The sequence below is a fragment of the Crocodylus porosus genome, unplaced genomic scaffold, assembly GCF_001723895.1.
Source record: "Crocodylus porosus isolate Cpor-Errol unplaced genomic scaffold, CroPor_comp1, whole genome shotgun sequence".
Classification (NCBI taxonomy): domain Eukaryota; kingdom Metazoa; phylum Chordata; order Crocodylia; family Crocodylidae; genus Crocodylus; species Crocodylus porosus.
Window position 1 is genome coordinate 24,802,622 of NW_017728949.1, and position 13,680 is coordinate 24,816,301.

The following is a 13,680-nucleotide window of genomic DNA, read 5'->3' on the forward strand; positions in this document are numbered from 1 at the left end:
GCAACGGCCACTGCCTGCAAGCTCCCCCCACTGCGTCCAGTTGGCCAGGTGGCGCCTGTGCAGCTCGCACCTCCCCTACCCCCCTACCCTGTTCCTGGGAGGTGGTGGCATGGGGTGGTGGGGGGTGTCGCTCCATCCCCATCTGCCTGCACATACCCCCTAGTTCCTTTCAAAGTACCCCCATTGTTACGTGTAGCCCCAGTTGAAAATCCCTGGTCTAGCATATCTTGTATCCCATCCCTGACAGTGCCAAGTGCCAAGTGCCAGAGGCTGGAGCGAGCAGTACAGGAGAATCCCATCCTGGACAATGGGTGGACTAGTCTGGCCAGAAAGGGGACAGTTCTGTCCAAGTCCATGTAGTGAGTGCGAGCTGCCCAGCAGTGCAAGTGACAAAACCAAGGGTGTTTATACATGTGGTCTGGGAGTATGGGGGGTACAGTGCTTTAGTTAGCATGACTCTGAGTGTGTCACATGCATCAGTGTCCCTGTGTTAAAAAATGGCAATGGGGGCAATTTAACTACAGCTCATTGAAAGAGCATTAGTTAAAGCGTCCCCACCACCATTTTTCAGGGCAAGAATGCTGACAGATGTGACACTGGAGTCTGCTGGAGCATGGTAATTATCATGCTCCAGCAGACTCAAGTCTGCTCCCGCATGCTGTAATTACAGTATGTTGGAGCAGCCTTGCTGCATATCTATAGGTGCCCCAAGTGACCAAGTCATAAAACCAAGTGCCAGACACAGGATAGGGGTACAGCCTCTAAGTCAGCTATCTAGACCTTAAATGCTGGAGGCTGTAAGTAAGAGAGGAACAGTGGAAACCCAACCCCCCACTCCTGGCCAGCTGCAAACCCCATCCTGCTCCCAGCTAGCTGCAACCCCCCATACCCCATGTGTCTCTCCACCCACCTCACCAGTCTGAGTTCACCAGCCATGCCTGGCAGGGGGCAGGGGCATGAATATTCCCTTCATCTCTCCCTGCTGCCAGGCAAAGACAGTCTAGTCCTCAGTCCTGGGTGTTTGCTCCCCTCAGGCAGCTGTGCCATGCTGCTTTTCTGCTCAGAGAGCTGGAGTTAAACCCCAGTCACTATAGCCTGAGACTCAGAAAATTGTTCCCTCTACTGGCGCTGACAATGACGTGTCAACACCGATGATTCCAGTGGCTTTCTGATTACCCTGTGATTCCAGGTGGAGAATGCTGCCATCTTCAAATGGCATTATCTGCTGGCTTTAACTCCCCACCCTTGCTAGGTGGCACCTCCAAGTTATCTCAAGGAGTTCTCGGGGCCTTTATGGCACTACCTGCTGGTTGGGCTGGCTCCTGATCTCTCTCTCTCTAACAAACCTCTTGTGGCACAGGAGGGAGTGCACCTTAATTCCTGAATGATGCATCCTAAAAGGAGCTGCTTTCCTCCCTGTGGAGTAGGCTTCCAGTCTGCCTTGTCTGTCTGCCCTCTTTGTTGAGTTTAACTACGTGAGAATGAAATTGCAGATGATCACAAAGTAAAATCCACCAGACCACATTTTTTCCTAACTCTATTTATATTTTACCTATTTTTCCTAAAGCAATTTAACATGCAGGTATAATCTCAGTATCTTTTTAAAAAAGGAAGACTGTTTTCTAGGGGTGCTGGCAGCAGCTGCTGTGGAGAAAGAGAGCTGCCACTTAATGTAGAGGAATAAAGCAAGGTTCTCCAAAGGTCATTCAGTCCAATATCTTTCCTGAAGAAACAGGCCTCTCCTGTGGACAGGATTTGATTTTGTACAGGGAAACACCTTTCAGTTTCCAGTCCAGTGTTGTCCTCACTTAGCCATTGCACTTAGCTGAAATGCAGTATACAAGCAGAGTGAATAAGCCATGTGTGCTATGAAGGTGTTAGGGTAGGGCACTGATAGCCAGCTTGACTGGATCCTCTGCCATGCCCACATGCTGCAGAATTTCATGCTTGAAGGTCAGGAGCTAACTATGTCTTTCCTGCAGTGCTGCATGTGAGATGGTAGGTAGGGCAACAATAATGGTCTCTGGGTAGGTCAATGAATGCGGATTCAGGAGGCCTCGAGTCACTTCCTGGCTTAGCTACAGACTTCCTGCGTGGCCTTGAGTACATCACCTAACTTAGCCAATGTCACTTCCCCACACATACCTGTATCGCCCCCCATTTCTTCCGGCGTGGGAGAAGCTTTCCTTCCAGCATCTTCCGACAGTGTTTCCAACTGTTCCACGGAAAGAGTAAAAAAAAAAAAAAAAGAAAGTGAGGCAGGGCTCTGTTTGATCTGTGATCCTCAGGATTACACAGCCACAGGACGAGGGGCAGGCAGTGGTGCCGGGGCTGTCCTCTCAGCCCTGGTTCCCGGTGGTGCCCTGAAATGACCAGGTGAAGCCCGAGCACATGAGGGATGGCATGAGGGCCCCTTCTGTCCTACACGCTGAAGTCAAGTGTGGAGCAGTCTTCCATACAGGAGCCTCAGCTCAGCCCCGCCCCTGCCTCCACTGCTTTCCCTCCTCCTCGTAACATCTTCTCAGTTTCTCTGTGCTTCCCTCTCCCTTGGGCAATGTGAGCATCTTTCCTGCCTATTCCTGCTGCACTTGCTAGCTCCTCCTGAAAAGGCTTCGTAGCTCTACTACTACCTTTGCTGCCCCCCCTCCATTCCTTATCAAAAAAAGAGTTCAGCTAGCTCCTTTCTGCGTTTGTCCAGGGTGGCAGGGTTTGTAAAGCCCAGGGCAGGAAGTATTGCTCAACGCGCACAATCCTTGGACATGGCACCTGACCAATGAACAGCACTAAAGGAACAGACCCAAGCCACCCATTGTATTGGAAAGATTAGAGTAGCAGATTGCATGGAAGAGAGGATATTCCATACTAGTCCTGCAGAACCAGCCAGCCCGAGCAGAGGAAAGATACAGGGTAGGTATCCTTCATCTATACTACTGGGCATCCAGAAAGCAATGAGCCCAAAAATCTCTAGGAATAAGCAAAATAGTTAGGGGTTAACAACATGGACACTTGCAAAGAGGAGTGGATACAGGGCAAACTTCTCATCTAGAATGAGGGAAATGACAGCAGTTCTAGTCCCCAGCACGTAAGATCACAGAAGAGCCAGAGAAAGTACAGAGAAGGCGGGGAAGTGGTATATGATTGTGGGGCGGGGTGGGGGGCAGTTATATGCCCCCTGTCCCCTAGCCCTGCTGGTGCCCCTCTCTCCTGACTTGCAGCTCTTTGGTACTCATTGGTGCCTCTCACTCCTGATTTGCAGGCCCGTGCCCCCCCACCCCTGCTGGTTTCCTGCATTCCTGACCCACAGCCCCCTGCATCCCCCAACCCTGCCAGTGCCCCACACTTCTGACCCGCAGCCCCTGCTCCCTCCCAGCTCTGCTGCCCAAGCAGCTTGCTTGCACACACACACATTCTGGCAGCTGATTTTTGCTTGCATTTTAAAAAACCTGCCTGGACAGAGGACAAGGGGCCAAAAAAGAGGACATGTCCAGGAAAACCTGGATGTATGATAACCCTATGTTGGTAGTTTTTGAGACAACTAAATATCAGAGGAGGTGGAATGTATGAGCAACATAACCTCATTCGAACTTCTTAGTAATTTCCTCCTTTATACAAAGTAAAGCCACTATGCTGCGTCAGAGGCATCTTTGGGGCTTTTGTCAGTCCCAGAGGAACGTTTAGCCCCTTAGTCTGATACAGGGTACATATACCATTTCACACTCTCTGAAGACTGGCCTGATGTTAAGTAAGGCGCATTAGGGAACAGCACCGAATAAAGGAAAAATGAGTTATAGTTTATCACGTGGTTCCTCTTAGATGTGGCAAGGCAATGTTACATAAAACAGGTTCATGGAGCGATAGAAATTGGAAGTGAAAAAGACCTGTTACAGATTAGAAGTATCAAATGATAAAAATGACCGTAAAATGCTAGGGTATTTGTGCAATGATGAGGCAATTCTAGAAAAAGCCATAAATATACTGGTTCTTCAATGTTTCTTTCAAGTAAGGACTTGCAAGAAAAATGACAGGATGAGACTTTTAAACTGTAGCTTTGGTACTCTAAAACTGGAACGGAGATGCATCCTATGTTAGCACTGGTTATAAGCCTTAGAATATTTAGACATGATGTTGTCTTTAAATCTATTGCTATTTTTAGGTCTACCTTTACTCCATAATAGCTGAATCCAATCTGTTCTACCAGCTTCTTCCACACTTTATTCCCAATTTATTTTCCATTCTGTGGCTTGCATAGTACTCTTGTTTGAGTTGGGTGTTCCTATTTTTAAAACAGAAAGAAAGCCACCTTGGGTATATTTTTAGCAAATGCTTATAAGTCTTTGCAATTAGACACGTCCCTTACATATCTCCCTTTAGATAGTTATCATTTGTATGGAGAAATGTCATTTTAGAAACACAGGTCTTTGCTTACTGGTGTTTGATTTCCCCTCCCCCCCAGTGAATAATCAGCAATATTATTAAATTAACTTGTTTTTACAAAACAGCTATCACTGCCTGATGCAATCTTTCATTGCTACACAAATGCTCAACTTTTGGTGCCACTACAGAATATAGTTACATAAAAGTATGAACTTCAGTTCTCTAGAGCTAAGAAAATACTGCAACGTGAAAGTTTGCCCATCCAATTAAGGTCACATGAGGTTTTAAACTTTGCTAATGTTCAATGTACTAGAATAAGGTTTTTTCCACCAGAATGTAAACTGAACCTCAAAGAAGGGATTACTTGACAAGTGGTATAGAGGACAGCCATTAACTAAACTTGCCATTCTTTTCACATATTTAGCCATCCACATAATTAGCAGTAGCTGCAGCCCTGAAATTTTATCTCATGGTCACAAACAGTACTTTATTGAAATAATAGAAAAGGTCACGATTCATTGTATAACACTTTCTACCATAGGTAATGTTCAGGTTGTGTGCTCTGTTTCATGCTTGTAACCTTTTGTCATAGAACTGGTTGCTGATGTGGTGATAAAATACTTCAGAGAACTGGCTGATCAAATAAGGAAAGTTTTTCTGTTGCCCAAGCAATAATGTAAACAGAGTTCTGTAACCATGAGATCACAAACTAATAAAACATAATAAGGTGTTTTACTGGACCAAGTCATTATCAGCATTTTATGGACTATGCCATAGTCTTCCCGACCTTATAAAAAACAGGATTACATGTTAAAATACGATAGTGAATTTATTGCATTTTAGTTATCTGTGGAATATAATAATGCAAGTCAACTGTTTCTACTGAAAAAAATGCTCTTTTATCTCCTCTTTTGCATTAGAAATTAAGCATGGACATGACAACAACCATTTTTTTTTAATCTTGGAGAAATTGTGCAAGAGTGAGTGAGCTCTGCCACAGGGTAGTGTTCTAGCTGATGTCAATCAGGGCCCAGCCACAGGTGCAGATGAAAGCTGGATGGAAACCATTCTAGAGTTGTTACACATTTTCAGGCCAAGGTTCTTTGAGTAGATGTGACATCTTTTATTAAACCCACTGAGTAGTTGGAAAAAAAGGTTCAGAGCAAGCTTTTGAGCACAGTTGCCCTTTTTCAGGCATAGGGAGTCTCTGTTCAGGCATAGGGAGTTCTCATTATTATATTCCACAGGTAACTAAAATGCAATAAATCACTATCTTATTTCAGTATGTAATCCTGCTTTTTCATATTTCAGTATATAATTCCTGAGAAGAGCAGAGACTCCCTATGCCTGAAGGATGTCTGCACCTAAAAGCTTGCCAAGAACTTTTTTCCAACTACTCAGTTGGTCTAATAAAAGATATCACCTCTACTAAAAAGTACCTTGCCTGCACATTTTCAAGCACTCACTTTGTAGCTCCTTGGTTCTCTTGAGACCTGGATGGGCATTTTTTATGGCATGATAATTGCTTTGCACATGTGGCTGGTCTAGCTTTATTGTGCAATTCACCAGTGGATGGCAGAAGGCAACATGCGGCTGGGGGTCTCAAAATATTCCTGCCTATTCCTCAGGATGAAAGCGACATTTAAAATCTACCAGTGTGAGCACAGGAGAGGCTGAAAACCCCCTCCTGCTTGTACAGGCTACGCTGACAAGACAAACCAGCGGCCTGGCTCCACATTCAAACGGCGGCTGGATGGAAACCAGCTCTCGAGTTGCTGCACTTCTTCATGCCTAATTTTGTAGCGGCTCGGCTCTTCTTGCAGCTGCTCAGTTTTTTATCATGCGAGACCTCGGTTGCACGCGCGGGCTGTCGGCTTCTATTGCACTTCAGCAAGTCCAGTGTGCGCCGACCAGGGCGGCTCAGCTGGGAAGGCAAGACCCCCCGGGGCCGCTGTGCGTAGGCTGAGCCTGGTTCCAGTGTCCGTCGGAAAGGCGGAGCGGTGACTTCAAGGCAGCGCGGGTGGCTGACGAAGGTGACTTAAGGCGGAACCGCTGGTGCGCACGCGCCGCGGGCCTACGCCGCCTCCTGGTGTCAAACCCTCCCCGTGGGGCGGGGGGAGGGGCGCCAAGCCCCGCCCCGCCGCCCCCCCCAGTGCTGGCGGCCAGAACGCCAGGGCAGCGCTGGCCGTTGGCCGGGCCGGTGTGGGGGCGGGGCCGGAGTGGTTGCTTAGCAACGGCGCCGCCTTGCAACACAGCGGGCGGCGCGCAGAGGTCGGACATGGGCAGCGAGCAGGTAGCGCGGCCGCGGAGGACCCCCCCAACGTGCTCGCTGACCCGCGCCCCCCTGCTACGTCACGGCCGGTCCCCTGCCCTAGCAGTTACGTCACCCCGCCCCCTTCACCCCCCATCCCACCCCTGGGCTCTTACCCCAGCACCTGCCTACTCCACCTGCCCGAGGTGCGGGCTCCCGGCCCCACCCCCCTCGGGGCCCGTGCTTCTGCCTCCATCCGGGTTTTCTGCCTTGTCCCAAGGGCCTGGTGGGGCTGCGCCACTGCTTTTCTGCCCTCTTGGGTTCGGGGCCCTCCGCGGCTGTGGGCCGGGTTGAGACTCACTGGGGATCTGCCTCTGCCGAGCTCAGCTGCTCTCAGCTGGGGGTAGCCACCTGCTCCTGCCTCTGCTTGTGCTTCAGCATCGGCGTCAGCCAGGAACAGGGAGGAGCAGGGCCTGATTAACACATAGGCAAACTATGCACATGCTTACAGCCCCCAGTGAAGACAGAGCCCAGTTGTGCTTATTTTACATATTACAATCATTGAGTGAAAAAAGTAGGGGCCCACAGGTTTGTTTGTCTAGGGCCCACTAAAGGGTTAATCCAGCCCTGCGGTGGAGCCATCGCTAAGGTGTCTTGTGCCCTGGGCACAACTCCTGTGTGGCCCTGGCCGTAGCAGACTGATCTTACCTGCCCTGCATGTCCCTGGGCTTGGGCAGGCAGTGCAGATGGCTGTAACTGGAGCATGCACTTTTGCCATGGGCCTTCCTGGTCCCACCCTGCCAGCTCCTCCTGGAAACATGGGCCCAGGGCAGTCCCACCTACCCACATGCCTCTGTCCTCAGGAGGACCATGTGGGGTTCAGCCACAGCAGGCTCCAGCTGCATCTCCTTCCTAATCTGCTTCTGTTGATGGTGGTGGGAGCTGTATTGTCCCAGTTGAGAACCACTGGCTAGGCACATCGTCTTGTATAGCAAACAAGGCTGGCATTGGGGTGTTTCAAGGTTCATAATTATGAACCTGTCCACTGACATGGTAATGGACAATCCCAAGATGAGCCCTAATCCCTGTCTGGGCACATCTTAGATATGCTAGGTAATGGAGACAAGTTGGGCTGAGGTTTATTTATAGCAACAGATACAAATTGTGTGATGACTTTATGGAAACAAGTAAGATTAGAGAAGAAATGCTGTTCCCAGGAACATTGGAAATGCAGCTCCTTGCCCTTCAGGCTAGGCACAGAAATTACACACAAACTGGTATAAATGATTGACACCAGTTCAGATCTGTACCACAGAAAAAGCTTTGTGCACATAAACTGCTTTTGAAATGTTTGAAACTGCTTTAAGATAAACCTGGATGGATGTAGTATCAGACTAAACAGATCTAGGTTAAATCAGTTTATTGAACTTGTGTCCCAGATCCCTTCCAGATTCAAGTTAACTCACAGTCCCTCAGCATTACAGGATGCTTTGCACCTCCCTGCAAACCCCTCCTCACAGAGCGGGCAGGCTGGCCTTGGTCTAAGCTGTCTGCTCCAGCCAGGCAGGGAGGTGTGCTCTAGGGCTACTGCAGGCATGTGGCTGCATTTCTGAAATCAAAAGTGAATGCCTGTTCACTTGCTTATCAGTTCCATCTACATAGTTTAGATCAGCTGTTCCCAAACTCTGACGATTGTGCCCCACTCCCTCCCTCACTGCGGGGAGCCTTAATCTGTCCCCCATGCCCCTTCCCTTACTTGCTCCCTTTCCACCACAACAGACTTACGTGCTGGATGCAGCTGTGTCAGATATCGAATTGGTACTGGCCATGGGAGAGTGGTTCCTCCAGCTGCCAGTCAGTGACTGAGGGAGAGGGGGCCATTTGCAGCAGATCATGCTGACCCAAAAGTGGCGGTGGCGCACTGCTGGCACTTTCGGGTGGGTATGATCACTTCTCCTGGCGCCCCCCCCACTCCCCAGCTGGCACTCTCAAAGGGGGCACCAGAGCTCTCGCCTGCACCCCCTGCCTGGGAATGCTGGCTGTCAGGAGGTGTGCCAGCGCTCTCAAGGGGTGCTCTTGCACCCCTGTGCACCTCTATGTGCACCACTGGTATCGGCCGATATGCCTCCTTAATAACTGGCTATTGGTATCGGCCCCAAAATCTCTATCAATACACTCCTAAATCTGTTAACACATAGAATCATTGAATCATAGAAGTAGGGTCAGAAGGGACCTTGTAGATCTTCAAGTCCAACCCCCTGCCTGGGCAGGAGAAAAAAACTGGGATCAAAAGATCCCAGGTAGGCAGGCCTCAAGCCTCCTCTTAAAGACCCCCAGGGTAGGAGCCAGCACCACTTCCCTTGGAAGTTGGTTTCAGATCCTAGCCGCCCTGACAGTGAGTTTATAGACAGTCACCAGGTCCCCCCTCAGCCTTCTCTTTTGAAGGCTGAACAGGTTCAGGTCCCACAGTCTCTCATTGTAGGGTCTGCCCTGTTGTCCCCAGATCATGTAGGTGGCCCTCCTCTGGAGCCTCTCAATGTTGTCCACATCCTTCTGAAGTGTGGCGCACAGAACTGGACACAGTACTCCAGCTGTGTCCTGACCAGTGTTGCATAGAGGGGGAGGATCACCTCCCTGGCCCTGCTTGAGATGCATCTGTGGATGCACAACAAGGTCCAGTTAGCCCTGCCAACCCTGACCTCACATTGTCGGCCCATGTTCATCTTGGAGTCAGTAATGACTCCAAGATCCCTTTCTGCCTCCGGGCTCTCAAGAAGGGAGTTCCCATCTTATAAGTGTGATGCTGGTTACTGCTGCCCAAGTGCAGCACCCTTCACTTGTCAGTATTGAAACGCATCCTGTTTTTGTTAGCCCACCCCTGTAACCTATCCAGATCTTGCTGCAATCTTTCCCTTCCTACTAGCATGCTCACCTCACCCCAAATTTTGGTATCATCAGTGAATTTAAACAGGTTGCTTTTCACCCCATCATCCAAATCGCTGATAAAGAAATTGAACAGTGTGGGCCCAAGGACTGAGCCCTGGGGGATTCTGCTGCCCACTTCTCCCCAGGTCGAGAATACCACTGACAGGTTATCTGTGTACCACCGTGGTATGCATACCAGATTGGGAACCACTGGTTTAAACTAACCTGCAAATATTTAATTGATTCAGCCTTGGGCTTTTTGACTGTCAGTACTGAGCCTCAAAGAATAGTGCACAAGCGTAACTTTATCCAGTATGACGAGTTCTAAAGTCCAGAGAGCCACTCACAGCAGGAAGGTTAAGCAGCTGCCTAATATTGTGCAGGAAGAAGGGGACATTGTACCCCTTTCTTATTTGGTAACTGCATATGACACCAGCCAAAATAAGTTCCCAAACTCTTCTTTTCACTTGGCCTGATAAATGATATTGTAGGAGCACAGACTACTACAGACTATTGCATATTTTTAAACAGTAGAGGGCATTGTTTCCCTACTTTTATTATGTGTGAGTTCAGACTTGCCTTGTTTCTTATGCTAATTTAGAATATGTAGGTGTTTTGGAGGGTTTTTTTCTTTAATTGGGTGAAAGTTTTTGTATTTTGGTTTAAATAAGCGGGTTGGCTCAAACTTTTTGAAATGACTTTTTATTTTTTTCCTCTGGCATTTACTTAAACAGTCAGACTGTTTGAGCAAGAGAGCAGGTGGTATAAGCATATTTGTTGAGAAAGACTTTAATATATTTGGCTCATTAGTGGAAAGTTGACTGCAGCATGACATCCTGTAGGAAAACAAAAGTGCAGTGCCTGTGCTCTGAACCTCTTTAAGGCAGGTATTTAAAAGATATAATCCTCACTGCAGCTGTTCACATAATTTTTAAATTAGTTTTGCAATGTAAATGTAAGCAGACATTTTGTTCCTGAGTTATGGTTTTCATAGTGTTTTCAGAGAGCAGAGATTTCTTCTAGAGGCATCAAGAAGTATTAGGTTACAAGCTGAAGAAGAAAATTTTGTTCTCTACCTTTGTACAAAATGTTATATACATGGAACGCTTTTTTGAGAAGGAGACATTTAACAGATTCATGGTATATTTAATAGAAAACTAGGGAAGAGACCTCAAGGTTCATCTAGTCTAACAACCCCTTCTCAATTTCCAGAATGATGTGGGGAAGTATTAACACGCATAATGGAATGCTAATGGAAGCTTTAACTTTGAATATTTTACCAAACGGCTTCATGATAATGAAGTAAAATTATGCAAATACCCCTTAAAAGATCCTCTCACTTAATCAAGGTAAATAGAAGGGCTGTCAGTATTAAAAATAATTACTCCATAGCTTAACTGCAATCAGTGTATCTGGGGTTTGCTTTACATGAACAACAAACTGGCCAATGAATAGGGAAGCATGATGTTTTTCATTATAACTAGGCACTGGGTTTGGCTTATCTAACACTTCTCTGGCTTGTTCAGTTTCCGGTTGATTTCTATTTTCAGTAAGTTAATCCCCTCCCCACTAGAACGTTAGCTTTATTTTTTTATTACCCTGCTCCTCATGTGTGGTATGCTGTACCTATAAGCCTGCAGCTGGGATGTAAGACATATGGCCTGTGGGCTGCATCTAGCTGGCTCTATCCAGGATACTGGAAAATGGGGGGCATGGCCAGGGAAGTGGCCTCCTGCAGAACCTGGGGCTGTTGGTTTACACAAATGGCAAGGGCAACCTCTGTGTGTGGCACGTGACAGATCAGGCAGTGGACAGGCAGTATAGCAACAGATTGGTTAGGAAGTGGCAAGGAGAGCCTGAAATTAGACAGAGAGCACAGGGCAGAAAGCAGAGGAGGAGACTGGGCCGGGAGTACAGAGTAGGGAGCAGAGCAGCAGATTGGGCAGAGGAAGGGGATCAGAGTGGCATTTGGAGGGTGTAGGACTAATTTGTAGCAAGCCTGTCAAGAAATTGACTTCCATTGGAATAACACTGTGCCAGTCTCAATTTTTTGTGCGTGTTGTTCACCTTGTATCAAACTGTTGTTATCTGTATATTGGCTAAATACATACAGTACATAATTTAAGTGCATAGTGTCTCTCAGACCCACCGCCTGCTTGTTTTTGTACTGTTTCATTGTCCGGAAAGGGAGGGGAAAGTGATTGTCAAAAGGTTTCCGTGAGAAGACTTGAAAATGACAGGAGCTATTGAAAATGAAAAGATCTGGTTGGTTTTGAGGCTGCTAATCTTATGGAACTGAGAGTGCTGTGTATTTAAGGAGCATTATTTACACTAAGTTTGAATAAGTGCATAGACTTTTTTCAGTCCATTGGTCATGCAGTTAAGCAGAGTACACTGTAATTATTTACACTTGTGATGTAAGATTATATTATTCTTATTTGACAATATTTGGAACCCAATTTTCGCAGATGCAATATCTACAAAAAGTGTAAGGCACCAAATAATATGATTTTATGGTGCCAGCTGTTCTGGTTGTGATGCTATCCTTCCAATCTTTTCAAATCTGTTAATTTGAAAGTGTTTCTGAAAGATGTCAGATGCCTTTAGTTGGTAGATTAATTAATTCTGAAAGTTGGTGCTAACCATTTTAATGTTAGCTGGTTTTGCTACTAATTACAGCAGAACAATCTAGCACCTGCAACTCTGGGTGGAGCTTGACAATGTTAGCTGAATTTGGACAGAGAATACCACATTTTCTGCCATATAGTTTGACCCATGTACAATGTAGCATCTTTTCACCATGTTTTTTTTATCATGTTAAATCTAAATGTTCCTAAATTAATTTTCAGGAGTTATGTGGGCAGTAATTCAAAATGGGCTAGACAAGAGTAGTTTACTTGCTGAATTTATGTGACTCATTCATTCTGGTAATCCTATTAATATTAGATGGCAAATAGATTTAAAAAAATAAGACCTTTACGTTTCTTGAGATACATAAAGAAGAGAACCTGCATTTACACATCCAGGCTTTCAGAGAAGGGATGCAGGCTTGAATAGTGACCTCATAAGCTTCTCTTCCAAATGCTGTATCATGTCATATATAGATTTTAAAATCTAAAGCATTAGAGGATGAGAGGACTAAGTTCTGGAAGACTGATCAGCCATGCCACTAAGGAACTGCCTGCAGTAATTTAGGATGATATTTTACCTAGCCCTGTAATAACTTATACTGTTTATTTCTCTTCCCTCCGGATCCTCCTGGGAAGCTGTTGCAATTGTAGGAGCCAGCAGATAACGTAGTTTCTGGAAGTGCTGCTGGTTTATGTCTGATAGAGCATATCTACATGTAGCCCTATGGCGACATAGTGATGTTCTACGTCACCGTATGGTGTGCTACGGTGACATAGCAATCACATGGATCTACATATGTTGCCTTGGCGGCATGCTCCCCCAGTATAGTAGGCACACGTTCCCCCATGTATGGAGGGTGCATTGTTTTGGAGTCATCAGCAAATGAAAATGTAGATCTAGACAGTTACTTGACAGAGAAGAGGAAGTTAGTTACTAGTAACTGGAGTTTTTCAAGATAATGTATTGTTCACATATGTATTTGTATCCCACCTTCCTTGCTTTCTTCCTGAGTTGAATCTAATATCAGACCCTGTAGTTAAGAGGAAACTAAGTAGCAGGAAGTATACACTGCCTTTTACTCCCCAACTCAATCTTGTGGTGTTGAAGAGAAGGCTGCTGGAAAAAACACCTTAAACATCCTTCATTTGATTGTGTTTTATGGAAAAAGGATGGAAAAGAGAATTTGACATGTGATATTTTCCTTTTGAAAAACAGGAAGTGTTTTGCAAAATTTGTTAGCCTTAGAGAAAATGGTATCCTGGCTGAATTTGTATGTTGGTGCCTCTCTGAATACCTCCCTGTCCAGGTCACTGGCACTGTGTGGGGGGAGGTGGGAGTGGGTGGAGTGTGCGTTCGAGGAGTGTGTGTGTGTGTGGAAATGTGCATGTGTGAGGGGCACATGTTCCCCAGAGGCTGTGGGTGGCAGGGGACCCAGTGGGCTATCATGGGGCAGCAAGTGTTTGCTTACCCCTGTGGTGGAATGCCGGGCTAGCGGTTCC

General features: G+C 46.7%; 1 protein-coding gene across 1 annotated transcript in view; it reads left to right on the forward strand.

Moving 5' to 3' along the window:
• The first annotated feature begins 6,587 nt into the window (after nucleotides 1-6,587).
• Nucleotides 6,588-13,680, forward strand: part of DNAH7 (dynein axonemal heavy chain 7) — a 226,155-nt gene continuing 219,062 nt past the window's right edge. The window contains exon 1 of the mRNA XM_019553881.1: nucleotides 6,588-6,667. Within this exon, the coding sequence (XP_019409426.1) occupies nucleotides 6,653-6,667 (15 nt within the window). The 5' untranslated portion in view covers nucleotides 6,588-6,652. The remainder of the gene's footprint in view (nucleotides 6,668-13,680) is intronic.